We start from the raw sequence: 14,713 nt of genomic DNA, 5'->3' as shown, positions 1-14,713 counted from the left end.
TTGTGCCAAAAATCGTACTTTTCTCACATTGAAAATATACTTCAATTTATGCTCTCCAAAACTGATTTCATACTACAAAAATATAACTTGATAAAACTAAGTCATGGCTTTTGTTATACAACATGCCTATAGAGTTGTCTAAAATTATTTTCAAACCACATATTCTTTGTAAGAGTAGATTTGGAATCAGAGCTTTATATTGATCTCTTTTCATTTTTTTGCAAGGTTTAAAAAATAAAAACCTGATAAAAAATTTATATAATATAAAAATGTTATTAATAATAACATGAATTCATTTCCAAGCAGAGCTGTAGTATTCTGACCAATCATTTTATATATATATTATATTTTATATATATAAATATATATATATTTCATATTGTATAAATCATTAATGATATACGTAAAAAGTGTTGGCGGTTCATTCTGCTGTGGTGACCCCTGATGAATAAAGGGACTAAGTTGAAGGAAAACGAATGAATGATTGAATAAAAAGTGTTTTCTGTGAGGAGAATCTACTCTGCGTACTCTTGTAGGACAGTTTTTCCTTAATTTCCTTAATGCTATTCTTGGAGGCACACCAAACCTACATATTTTGGATGTCTCCCTTATCTGACCCATTAATTTCAGCTTTTGGAATCTCTGATGGGTTGATTCAGGTGTGTTTGATTAGGAAGAGCTTGAGAAAGTGTAGCGCTGGTCTGCCTCCAAAAACGGGGTTGTAGAGTTCACAAGCTAAACACTTTTATTTTAGTTTATTGCTGTTGATACATAAGAAATTTGAGACTTCCCATTGGTCATTTTAGTAGCATACATTTTTTTTTTTCAAATTAATATTAAATTATATACACAAGACAAGCCACAAATAATAATACACACTTTTATAGACTTTTATACACTTATATAATTGTATATGAGGAGAAATCTCTTCCATATATGTTGCCTCTGTCCACCGCACATCTTCAGTTGGGGTGATAGAGAAATCAGGAGACGGGTCTATGTAGCCTGTTACTGATTCTAAATATAAAGGGAAATGACAGAATTTAACCATAAGAGGCACTGGTGAACGCAATCAAAAGGGTAAGTATATTAATGAACCACTGCCAAGGTCAGGACTAAAGCTAACCATTGTTTCACTAATAAAGTCCTGAGGGTTGACTTTTGTAATCAAGTTAAATATGATACATTTGAGACAGAGGCATAGTTACATACAGGAGTTCTACATTAGGTATGAATGAGTCTATAATTATTGTGCAAAGAAACCCTCTCTGTTCCCTGAGCACTAGCATTGTATTTTTACATAAGCATATCATTTTTTTTTTTTAATTGCTCAGATGTCATACATGTTTGCCATATTTGCTCTATATAGTAATTGTGAGTAGATCCATATAGCATCAATATGGTCAAGGCAGCTTTAATGTCAAAGCTTGCAAAAAATACTGATGTTTGACTGAATGATTCCCCAGAAAATGGTCAAACTTTTTTCAAATGTTTCAGGCCTTGAATTCAAGATTCAGTCCTTTAAAATGTATCATAATCATTCAAACAACTGTTTAATGGAGATGCTGGATGTGGTACTGCTCTACATAGAAATGTTATGGACTCTCACAAAAACTCAGGTTATAATCACTGAAGGTTTCTACACTGATAAATAAATCAAATTTTTACATTGTAATGGCACATTTTGTTTTTAGATCAATCTAAATGCCTATGATTAGCCATTGCATTTACCTGCTTGACAGAAATATATGTGTAAGAGTTTATAATGGTTGTAATGATGCAGTAGACACTTTTCACACTTCTTTTTAATCTTGATTGTTTTAAAAGATTTCATTTAGTATTTTATTTTAATACAGTGCCTCATCTTTTTGGCTGCATTTACACTGCATGGTTCAAGTGACCCAATTCCGATTTTGTTCTCCTATGTGGAACAGATCGGATTCAGCCCATGGATTCCGATTTACTCAAATCAGATTCATTCCTTGTCATATGAATCGGATCTGTGCCCTCGTGTCTGCATTGTAAGCAGATAGATCGGATTTTCATCTGGCAATATCAGTCGTGCATCATTAAAAACCGTAGCGAATGACATCAAGTCTGACGTTTTCATTTTAGAACAGACTCGAGCAGAGTCCAAAACCTTAAATCTCATACACGAGGACTAAAAACGCTTTTATATAGTCATGTACAGTAGCACATGTTAGCAAGCAAGAGAGAGAGAGAGAGCGCAACATCCACCACGTAACCAATATATAAAATTGTTTGCATACATCGCATGCATAAATCACGCCATGGATGACCAAATGAGAACTTTTCTGTCATAAACTATAGTAAAACAGCTTGTCAAAAAGAATAAAAAATGAAACCCTGCGAACAGAATAAATACAGAAATGGAAAAAAGGGCGCTCTTTTATTATCAGCTGTCAGTCAGTGCCCTCTCCTTTTTTCCTGGTCATTGAGTCTTGTCATTAGCTACGTTTCCATCCACCTATTTTTGTGCGCATTTTGGATATGTGCATAAAACAAAACGATTAATGGAAATGCCAAGATGTGCATAAATTTAATGTGCAAGTCATTTTTTAAATGAAGAAGATTCATGCAGCTTCTCTTATTGCAGCAAATTCCGTTTTTACTGTTGATATTTGGTGCCAGATAATTAGGAAGTGACGATTTTGTTCCCTTTGACTCGTTGGATGGAAATGCTGCTTTATTCGCACATCTTTTATGCGATAATCCAGTTTTGCGCATACAGTTAATTCACATTTTTGGATGGAAACATAGTTATTGTGTGCCGTGTAAAGGCAGACAATCAAATACGAGTCACTTTTAAATGATTATGTAAGCGGGTCATCAAAAAAAATCAGATACAGTCACAAAATTTGACCATCAAGATCTGCAGTGTAAATGTGGTCTTTTAGTACAAATATTGGTGCCAATTAAGCCTCAAGTGGTAATTTTGTTGAAAGTATCTGGAATTCATAGTAAAAATTAGATGTGTCCAAATCAGGATGTGTTTTAGTCTAGACTCTAATCCATAATGCTCACTTGAGCATCAAGCTCAAAGGATCTGCATACCGAGTCACAACACTAAGTGACTAGAGCCCCTAATGTGGTGATTTCCTGTTTGTTTAGCTGCACACATATCTTGTCCTGGAGCTCCTGCGAGGTGGTGAGCTGCTGGAGCGGATCAGAAGGAAGCAACTCTTCAGCGAGACCGAGGCCAGTCGCATCATGCGCAGATTGGTGTCTGCCGTCAGCCACATGCATGATGTCGGTGTGGTGCACAGGGACCTCAAACCAGAGGTACAACACACTCCACTGTAATTATCATAGATATACAGCCCACATGTCACAGCACTCCAGACCAAGGGGCCCCAAACTACAAGTTGGACAGGATTCAACCCAGTAGTTAGGCTTCAGGATTGTCAGGTCTTGCTTAATTACAAAGAAACATTTGCAAAAAACATCTGCCTAGTTTTGTTTTGCCTCTGTGTTTCAGCCTGGTGAGTACTGAATTTAGATTAGATTAGATGAGATTCAACAGTTCTCACCACCCGCTGCAGTGCCTAATGCTCAGCAACAGAGCAGGTTCCATAGCAGACTGTGACAAAGTTGGTTAGGATGCTCTCTATTGTGCAGCGATAGAAGTCCACCAATATGGCTGATGACAGCTGGTTCTTCTTAAATTGCCTTAAGAAAAAGAGGCACTGGTGAGCTTTCTTGACTAGGCTGGGGGTGTTGGTGGTCCAGGACAGGTCCTTTGAGATGTGGGTCCCTAGAAACTTGAAGGAGGAGACAGACTCAACCCATTGATGTGAATTTGATGTGAATTCCATTGAATTTATCAATGCTTACTTATAAGTTTTACTTCCTTATAGTGCATTGGAGATGTTTTCAGTCTCACTTTCCTCTTTCTAGAATTTGCTCTTCACTGACGACACAGAGAATTCGGAGATCAAAATTATTGACTTTGGTTTTGCACGGCTCAAACCTCCTGACAATCAGCTCCTGAAGACCCCCTGCTTCACTCTTCAGTATGCCGCACCAGAAATCCTCAAATACAGTGGGTACGACGAGTCCTGCGACCTCTGGAGTTTAGGAGTCATTTTGGTAAGGTCAATATTCACGTTGTTCTTGTAATCCTTACATCTTTGTAAAAAGCAGTAGGGTTCCTGAGTGCTTAGAGTTTGCCTAAACTGAGATTGACTTAAGTCTTAAGAAAGCTGCTTCCTAGAATTTAGCAAATAATGTTTTCCAAAAGAGTTTCAGTCAGGCTGCTACTTTAGAAGACATCTGGATGTGACATCAGCTGTCACTAATAATGGTTGACTAATATGTTGATGTTTGTGTCCTTTTATACTGTTATACAATGCATGTTGTAACAGACATTTTACAGATTTATACTAGCACTGCACAATGTTGGGGGAAAAAGTCACTGAAAATTAAAAGGTTGAGTTTTTTCTGCTATATACAGTATACAACAGGGAAAATAATACACGTCACCATTGTTCTCAGAAAACATATTTCTAAAGGTGGCGTTGACTTTTTTCCCAGATGTTGGTAACAATTGAAGAAATCCATGAAATCTATGCAAAGAAAATTTATCTAATTGGTTTACAAATTATGTGGAATAAAATGCAATGACGCTGGGGAAAAGCATTAAACACATGAAGAAAGGGAGGTGTAGAAAGACAGGGAAAGCCCAGACAGTTGCTGAAATCTCTCAATAGTTCTTCAGCAACCCTCTTCCCTTTGTCATTGTAAATGAATATCAGCTGCTTCAGTCTAACATCTACATTAACAGGAGGATGACGATGAAATCAGGGTGAACATTTCAGCAGGACAATGATCCAAAACACAGCCAATGAAACTCTCAAATGCTTTCAGAGAAAGAAAATCAAGCTGTAGAATGGCCCGGCCAATCACCTGACTCGAATCCAAATAAAAATACAAAATAAAGAACAGATTTGCTAGACGAGACCAACAGAACCATCAAGATTTTTACACTCTGTTGAAGTCTGTTGAAAAACTCACACCTAAGCATATCATGTGATTTATTCTCCAAATGAGAGGCGTCTTTAAGCTGCCATCACCAAAAAAGCCTTTTATATAAAGTATTAAATTCGTTTCAGTAGTTCAGGACTTTCTCCTTGTGTCATTTCATTGTTATTACACATAACTCATTTTTCAGATTTCTTTGTTTTTGGTCTTTTTTTATTTTTATGTTTGTATTGTTTAGGTTTTTACCAAAATCTGGTTCAATTCCATGTCAACAGCTCATTTAGAAATATTATTCCCAGGGAAAAAACATGACGTGTTTAATACTTATTTTGCCTGCTGTATATTGTATTGTGAGCATTAAATCCGATTGATTAGCTTTATTTGGAAAGAATTCGTAAATTTTTGAGAATGATTGGGGAGTTTGTATGGTTTGAGTGCATCTAAAAAAACTTACAAGCATAGATAAATGCAAAATACAAGAACAATACAAATCAAATAAACAGTGTTTTATTTGTTTAATGACGATAAAATACTGAATAGTGTAGTTTGTCTGAACACATGAGGGTTTTCTCTCATTTCTGCCTAAATGCCTTGCTAGTTTGTATTCACATTGAAGCTTTTATCCTCATTCATACTTGCTCCTTTTTGGATATGTATCTGTGTCTTGCTTTTTGACACATATTCAGTTGAACACCAACCAAAATAAACAAGCTATCAAGCCTTTCCTGGACAGCTTAGCATTGCAGATTGCAGTCATAGTAGCTACCCTTAAGCGGAAGTTTTCAGCCAGGACTTTACTGAGAGAAAGATGAGAGGAGATAGCGAGATGGAGCCTAGGGGAGATGTCCAAAGTTAAGTTATTTCTGTGGGTTGGTTTCTGCTTCGCTGTATACTCGGGAGCAGGACCTGGCTGGAGGGGGAAGAGAGGAGTGCAGAAGAGTTTGATGTGATTATTTCTGACAGACTGAGAGACCCTGGAGCTCTGCGCAGCACAGAGAGATACAGCAGTACTGAGAGACAAGAGCTGTGTAGCTTATTTCCCTTTCACTCATTTTCACTTTTACTTTCGTACTAAAATCACAGTTATTTATTATAATTTCTAAATATAGCACATTTACAGAGTTAGTTCAGCCCAAAAATCTGATTTATTCAAACTCATGTGGTTCCAAATGCAATTTTGTTCATCTTTGGAAGATATTATAATGAAATCTGGATATTAACCTTCTTTAAAAGTTCTGTTCAGGACTTACAGGTAAAAAAATAAATCCTTATACTAGGCTATCATCAAAGTGGGCATCTATTGTTTTGCCCTCTTCAGTAATGTGTTGTAATTCATGTTTTGTCTTCTCTGTTTAGTGCAAGAAACAGCTTTTTTAAGTGAAGCCCAATGAAATGCATATACAAATAAGATAAAATTGGTCCTAACCTTGACGTAGCCTCCATTTAAGTTGCCCATTTGTGCTTTGATTTGTTGCAGTACACCATGCTATCTGGACAGGTCCCATTTCAGTGTCAGGGGAAGAGCTTAATGCACACCAGTGCAGAGGAGATCATGAGGAAGATCAAACAAGGAGACTTCTCTTTCGAAGGTGAAGCTTGGAGAAATGTGTCTAGTCAGGCCAAGGATCTAATACAAGGTGAGATGCAGCTGGAGATGTTTAGAGACCATTATGCCATTTTATAAATAATTAAACATTTGTGTGTCCTTTCCGTGGAATAGAGTTGCTGACGGTGGACCCTGACAAGCGGATAAAGATGTGTGGCTTACGCTATAATGCCTGGCTACAAGATGACAGTCAGCTGTCCTCCAACCCACTTATGACTCCTGACATCCTGGGATCTTCTACCATATCAGTGCACTCCTGTGTCAAAGCCACCTTCAATGTAAGAAACCTGAAAGGCTGCAAGGAGGCTGGGAAATTCTGGGATCAGGCTAGACTCGGATGTCTTTCAGGCCTCAGAGCCCCCTCCCTGGAGAGCATGCCAAATACACTTGTCTATATTCTGTTATCTATGTGTGGGTATGAACTTGTGAACTAACATGTTACACCAAGTCAAAATTGCATTAAGTCAGTGCTGATAGCTTAGTGGGCAGTGCACCGATATATATTGCCGAGGGCGTCCCTGGCATGCAGACCTTTCCTAAACCTGTCCCGCTTTTTTCTCCAACTTTGCTTCCATTATAGATACTGTCCTGTTGTAATTTAAAAAAGAAAACAAAAAAAGATACAGATACTAAACAATGGCTGTTAAACTAAACATTTACAAGCAAACACCAACAAAAAAAGGAATGGAATTTATGGATATATATATATATATATATATATGGATATGTTTATTGTAAACAACATTTACTAATAATGTCGAGTAAAACAAGCTACAGCTTATGAGAATGTGCTGTTCAAATTATCATTTACTTTTCTAATTTGGCTAAATTAATTTTTGTGCACACTTTGCACATGTATTTTGGCTTGCTTTACATTAATTGCGTAATAAAAGTCACTATGGAACATAAGTTGTAGCACATATTCAGTGATTAAAAAAATTATGTGAAGTTTATTTATCAACTAATTTCGAGAGGATCACGTGATTATGATTGAACACGGCTGGTTCTGCATTAACTATGTATGATCCACCAATCAGACGATTCCTAACCCACTATAAAGAGCCAGGTTTTCTCACTACAGTCATCTTCGATTTGAAGATTAAATTTCCCATTCCACCCTTACTCCTCCATCTTTCCCCTCAGGGTGGCACGGTGGCCCAGTGGTTAGCACTGTTGCCTCACAGCAAGAACGTCACCGGTTCTAGTCCTTTAACAGGCCGGCTGTCATTACTGTGCGAAGTTAGCATGTTCTTCCCGTGCTTTCGTGGGTTTCCCCCGGGTTCTTCGGTTTCCTCCCACATTCCAAAAACATGCACTACAAGTTAATTGATCAATCTAAATTTAGCACTGTAGTCAAACTCATCCAGCAGCATATCTCTTCATAGCAATCATTTTAGTCATCAGCTCTTATCAAAAAGGGGGAGTTGTCGAGATCTACCTGAGCCCAAAGCTCCCCTCTCGCCATGCAAACGGGGGGGAGCCCAGGGCTTAAGGGCAATTTTGAGCTCAGAGCTCTTTCCCGGGACAGCATGCCAAACTTGCTTATAATCAATCATCAGCTAAGTGTGAACTCTTGAACTATATTCAGGAAAATATGATAATATAAAAGATTACTTTTGAAAAATAGTCTCAGCAGGCACAGGACGTCAACATGAATCAGGTTGATGTTACAAACCAACGTCAGGTCCACGTCAATGTCCAACGTCCAACCTAAAATCAACCAAATTTCAGTCAATTGTCTAATGATGTTACAGCTTGACGTTGTGTGGACTTTACCACTATGACATCTATCAGACGTTTGATTTTGGTTGCCATACGTGACGAATAAATGCCAGTATTTGACATAAATATTACTTTGGTTTAAGATGTTGGCTCGACGTTGAATTTTGGCCACTTTCCAACACAACCTAAAATTAACCAAATATCAACATCATTTTTTATTTTTTTTATTTTGTTTATTTATACAGGGACAATGTACAACATGATATGTTGTGCCAGAGTTAGCTATAAAGCTAATTTGATTTGACGTCATAATAACGTCTTTAGACGCTGGCTAGATGTTGAATTTTGGTCACCTGACATCACGACCTAAATCTAACCTAATATTAATGTCTTATGACGTTGTGTGCCTGCTGGGGTACAGTAGTTGTGAATATGTCTTATGTTGCATGTGTATATTTGTTTAGGCATACAACAAAAAAACAAAAACAAAATGAAATGAAATTTAGATTTTCACTTTTGCAAGGTATTTTTGTAATGTGTTAATAACATTTTTGATACAAGTAAAATAGTAAAAATTAAATTTAAATGTTAGTGAAGTTAATTTATAAACTATTTTCGAGAGGAGCACGTGCTTGTGATTGATCAGGGCTGGTCCCGCAATAACTAACGCACGATTCACCAATCAGATGATTCCTAACTCACAATAAATAACTTACTTAACTAAGTTTCTTACTTTAGTTATCTTCGCCTTGAAGAATTCCCCGTTCCACCCTTACTCCTCCACCTTTCCTTTTCTAGGGTGGCACGGTGGCTGTGGTTAGCACTGTTGCCTCACAGCAAGAACCTCACTGGTTCAAATCCTTAACAGGCCAGTGGCTGTTTCTGTGTGGAGTTTAAATGTTCTCTGGGTTCTCTGGTTTCCTCCCACAGTCCAAAAACATGTGTCATAAGTGAATCGATCAATCTAAATTAGCACTATAGTCGAGCTCTTAACCAGCAATATATCTCTATATAGCAATTCATAATCTGTCATCAGCTCTAAATAAGGGGGGGAGTTCTCAAGACCTACCTGAGCTTAAACTCCCCTCTTGCCCTGTAAACAGGAGGTAGCCCCGGGCTCGAGGATCTTATGAGCTCAGGGCTCTCTCCTGGAACAGCATGCCAAACTCGCTTTATAATCAATCATCAGCTAAGTGTGAACTCTTAAATCATCATTTGTGACCCTGTGTTATAACTGTGCTTAGTCATGTAATTCTGTGCTGTCTTCCCCAGGCCTTTAATAAGTGTAAGCGGGAAGGTTTCCGACTCCAGACGGTTGACAAGGCTCCTTTGGCCAAACGCAGGAAGATGAAGAAGACCAGCACCAGCACAGACACTCGCAGCAGCTCCAGTGAGAGCACACACTCCTCATCCTCTTCCTCCCAGTCTCAGGATAAGACGCCACCAGACGGAGAGACAGCCAACCTCCCCCAAGCACCTGTGAGCACACCACTCACTTTGGGCCCTGACGACGAGCCCTCACAGGGCGAACCCCAACCTGCCTTCACTTTTACACAGTGACCCTGATTGGGTGACCATCAGGATCAGCTGTAATCCTCATTCTTGAACCTTATGCTCTGACAAGGCTGTGCAACTCCAGAATTTGCATGTGGGGACCAACTCAATTTCATCACTAGCAATAGATACACACCATGAGCGCTGAAGATGGAGATGGAGTGAACTTCTGGCTCAAGTCCCGCATGGCTAAACCTCACTGCATCCAGTCAAGTGTGTCTAAAAGGATAGATAACTTCACTTCAAGGAGCATCAAGACCTTCGATTGAAGGAAATAGAAGGAAAGTCTGCTTGTGCAGTGCCATGACTGACTAGACACTTTGCTTAAGGCTAAAAAGGAAAATATTTATGTATTTTGAATAGATTATATTTAGGAGGAGATTTATTGTTTATACGGACTTATCTCAAATTTGGTATATAATAGATAGTTGGTACATTTGGTATATACCAGTTTACTGTATGATAGCTCCCTGATATTGACTCACATATCTAACTTCAATATTTGACTTCTTCCATCAGAGTAGCAACAGTTGGGTGTTAAAGTTTCTGTCCAAGTATTTTACTGTAAAACTCTTGGCAAGGTAGAGGAAAGTTGAATATTTACGCTATTAGAATTTTCGGTTGAGATATTTTCCTCAGGTTATTTATTTTTTCTGTTAAACTTCAACACATTTTTAAGGAGTGGAAGACATTAGTCAATGGTTTGGTCTTGCTCTTCAGAATATCTTGGACAAAATACAATCATTTCTGCATAGTTTGGAATTTTGCGTAGGTGCAGGACAGTTTCCAGTGCATGTTTTGCATCGGGGTTTAGGTTTTAACCCAAACTTGGTGTCTTCTAACAGGAAAGTTTCATATAGATTTTATGTGAGCATTGCTTCATGCACTGTTTACAGTGGAACGTTTGTCTTTTGCAATGAGATTTCGCGACTGTGATTGCACCTTAAATGAGAGAAGATATTGCATATTGTTTTACCTGAGCGTAAGTTTAGGCTGAGCATGAATCTGCCTAAAGAAAAAAGTTTAAAGTCAACTTGAAATCAGTGTAGACTCACATTATACTGTCTTCTGGTTCTTTTGTTTATTACAAAGCTTTTTTCTTCCCCTGCAATGACTTTCCTTTTCCAGTGAGGTCGTGCAGGCTGTGGATAATTCTCATCAGTAGATAAATGGCTGTAGTTTTAGCAAAGTTACATTCAGGCTGGCTGAATTCTAGTATAAAACTCTCCCTAAATATGGTACACTTCCCCTTTCGTTTTTTTATGTCTTGTTTTTCTTTAAAAAAGTATTGCATTAGAGGAAGTAGACTGTGTTGCAATTCACGTTGACTTTAAACTAAGTGCCTGCAAAGTCTAACGACACTCTTATCTTATGTAAGATAACCATGACTGTGGGCCACATTTTAACCTGAAAAAGAGCTAAAAGACTGCTGTGGCTTCCTGTCTGATGGTGGCATGTTGTCTGTTTTGGTCCTGTGTAGATGACTGATACTTTAAGACAGGCTGTGGTAGAGCTCGCGGTGTTTAAAGTGATGTGCTTGTATTTTTTCTTGTCTTCGTACAGTCATGTGTTTCACAAGCCTTGGAGCTTTTGTGACTCTGAGCTAAAGTTTTAGATTATTGAAGCCAGACCAAAGTCCAAGGGCATTTTTACACCTTTAGATTTGTTGCTTTGTTCTGATAGTGGGATTGAATCCGTTCATTGCAGTTTCCCCTTGGTTCAGTTCACTTTCACAAGGCAGGATCTCTAAATAGACCAAAATTTGCTTGTGCAAGCCACATGTGCTTTCATTGGTTAGAATGCACCTGCACCTGTTTTTTATTCTGGGATTGAATTTGTCATTTATCATAAAGGACGTATGATAGGCTTATTGTGGCTTGTTCTTAGCTGATATTATGTGCATAATCACTGTGTGCAAGAAGCAAGGCTTTGTTTGTGTTATGTGATCCGGATTTATTTTTCACCTTTGACTTGACTGTGTTTGCACCAGGTTAACCAACAATTAATTTTGAGAGGCATTAGGAGAACTTGATACACAGTGTATGTAACTCATCAAACATTGTGATAAAGGCTGGTGTTTTGGTCTGTTGGGTGGCTTTCTCACTACATTGTCTGAAACCGCCTACTACTCAGTAGGTACTGGTTTTGAACTGAAACGTACTACTCGGCTGTTATAAAAGTACGTTTTATACAGTATGAGTGTAAGTAGAATCAATAGAACTCGGATTTACTACATCCGCCATTTTGTTATAATCACATGACCTTCCAGTGTGAGTTGTGTCGGATGCACACTTCAGAATCTCGCCGGAAGTAGTAAGTCATCTGAATACCTCTGGCATACTGTTTTTCGAAATCTATGGATTCAGACATACTACTTGGCTTGCATACTGTTTTAGCGTACTATATAGTATAGATATATGCCATTTCGGACGCAGCCTTTTTTAGGCAATTTCGAGATGATTCTTTTGGTATAGATTCTCATGATCATGCTTGCCTAAATGAACTGAACTAAGGTAGTAAAAGCACCATTTTTAAAACAAATGCTCCAAACCAGCTAGTTGTGAAACGCCATATATCCAGGAGCATTTTTGTTCTTGTCCTCGTCACAGATTTTGAATGAGCTGGTCTCGTCTAGTCATAGAAAATATGGCCTTGGAATCTTATGGCTTGTTTCCACCAAGTGGTACAGTTCTGTAAAGTATGGAATAGTTCAGAGTTATTTACATTGTTAGAAGTTGTGAATGGGACCATAATGGAGAACTTTACTTTACCAATTTCTTTGTACTCTTGCATTGGGATACCAAGCACAATAGTCTGTTAATTGTGGTGCTAGTCTCACTACAGAGAGATTGCTATGCACAAAGATGCTTCTTTCTGACACACAAGTAACAGCCAACTGTTAGCAGTGGAAACAAATTGTTCTGTACTGTATAAACCATACCTATAGTTGGAAACAAGGCTTCAGTAAAGTATGTTTTTAGGGGGGCAGCAATCCAAAAATAGACCAACCATTGTGGTATTTTTCCTGCTTTAAATAAGATTTTGTAAAATAAGAACATTGGGTATTAAACCCTCTACATTGTTATTCCATACCAATGAAGAACCTTTGCTTTTAAAGCCCAAAGTATGCTTGTTTTTGTACAGACATTTTAAGTAGCCTTTCTAAAAAAAAAAGAAAATCTATTTGATGTGCATATTGGTAGTTGTTTCTCATCTAGGCATTGGGCGTATAAGTTTCTGATGGTAGGATAACCTTAGATAAAATGATCATGGTTTCAGGGAATCAGGGGTATTTCAAGGGTATTGTGATAACTACTAAACTTAATACGTTTTTTTACATGTCTGGGTATAAAAACAAAAAAACATTTCCCCCTTTGAACAACATACTTTTTGTATTAGGAAACATTTATAATATTTTGGAACAGTAAACTTGTCAGGCTAAATAATTAAAATAAATCATTGACTTCTGCTCTCTTTATTAGTTTCAAAAACACAGATTTCTTTACAACACTTTTTAAAAACACATTAAAAACCCTTACTTATACAGTACTTTAGGTATGGTATAAGAGAAAATTTGAGCAGTTTTAAAACCTTGACTTCCAAACCGCGGTAAACCTTGAAACCGGTTATCCTCCCATGCCTACTCTCATCAATGTACGTGTCCATTGCGCACTGTTGTGTGCACATGTTTTCAAGCTCTTCCGTTAAAGGGATAGAAATCTCTGTCATAATTTACTCGTACTGGTTTCCATAAACTTCCATGGTTGGAAAAAAATACTAAGAAGGTTAATGAGTAGCATCAACTAGCAATTAAAAAAAAATCTTCTTTTGATGAAAAACAGATGAAAGAAACTATTCATCTGTTAAAACCACATTGTGGCAACCTTGTTGAAAATTACTCAACCAAAAAAATAATGCTTGTGCAAGCTGCATTTACAGAAAATGGTCAGTGCATGCACTAGTATCTGGCACTGTTAACACGGTATCATTTTGTCATTAAGAAGATTTATAAATGCTTGCGCACATTGTTCACTTGCAGCTAGTATTTTATATCCTTCCATGCAGCATGCTTTGCAGACATGACAGTGTGTGAGAACACAGAAAATGAAGTATACTTGGGCCCTAAAATGCAAAATATTTGAAATAATTTAGTACTCTCGGATTAAGAGTGTACAACACTGTTGAGCTATCTTCTTGGGTTTTGGTGTTTGTGTAGTTTGTGTTTTCTAGCCGATGTTGGCATTTCACCATAGAAAAAACAGGTTTTATCTTTGGCTAAAGGACGCATTACGCTGTAACCGCTGACCCGGTGGCATTCATATCTTGCAAGCACTACAAAACGATTCTAAAGGCACTTGAACTCTACATTGCTATGCAAAAGTAATTTTCTTCTGTTCTTATTTTTGTGTTTCTCTGAAAGACCTTTATGCATGTGTGTATATATACAGTGCCTCATAAGGGCGAACATAACTGCCATCTTAAGAGCCAGACGTAAGACTTGGGTCTCTAAGTAACCCATGCATTCCACTTCCTGTGCACTAACAAAGACAAAACCATCCCATTATTAAGCTTTTAAGTGGCGAGGGCTGGATTGGGACCCAGCGGCGGGTACACACATACACACTCAAACACACATAATCTGGTGCTCCTGCCCACTCGAACCCGGGCAAAGGACAAGAGCAATAAGAACAGCAGGAGCTCGGCTCACTTTCATGTCGCAGCATTCGGCCTCTTCCTCATCACCGCTCTCCCTGAAGCTCACTCATTACTGCCTCCTCTTTTTTTGTTTGGGTGTATTAATAGAACGGGAACGAGGGAAGGCAGAGAGTC

General features: G+C 38.0%; 1 protein-coding gene across 1 annotated transcript in view; it reads left to right on the top strand.

Moving 5' to 3' along the window:
- Positions 1-14,713, top strand: part of rps6ka5 (ribosomal protein S6 kinase, polypeptide 5) — a 49,902-nt gene that overhangs the window by 33,248 nt on the left and 1,941 nt on the right. The window contains exons 13-17 of the mRNA XM_056476847.1: positions 3,133-3,303; positions 3,919-4,110; positions 6,479-6,638; positions 6,722-6,885; positions 9,602-14,713. The exon at positions 9,602-14,713 is cut by the window's right edge and continues 1,941 nt beyond it. Coding sequence (XP_056332822.1) covers positions 3,133-3,303; positions 3,919-4,110; positions 6,479-6,638; positions 6,722-6,885; positions 9,602-9,889 — 975 coding nt within the window. The 3' untranslated portion in view covers positions 9,890-14,713. The remainder of the gene's footprint in view (positions 1-3,132; positions 3,304-3,918; positions 4,111-6,478; positions 6,639-6,721; positions 6,886-9,601) is intronic.

Source organism: Danio aesculapii, chromosome 17, assembly GCF_903798145.1.
Source record: "Danio aesculapii chromosome 17, fDanAes4.1, whole genome shotgun sequence".
Classification (NCBI taxonomy): Eukaryota; Metazoa; Chordata; class Actinopteri; order Cypriniformes; family Danionidae; genus Danio; species Danio aesculapii.
Note: the sequence above shows the minus strand (reverse complement) of the source record. Positions and strands in the feature narration are given on the sequence as shown.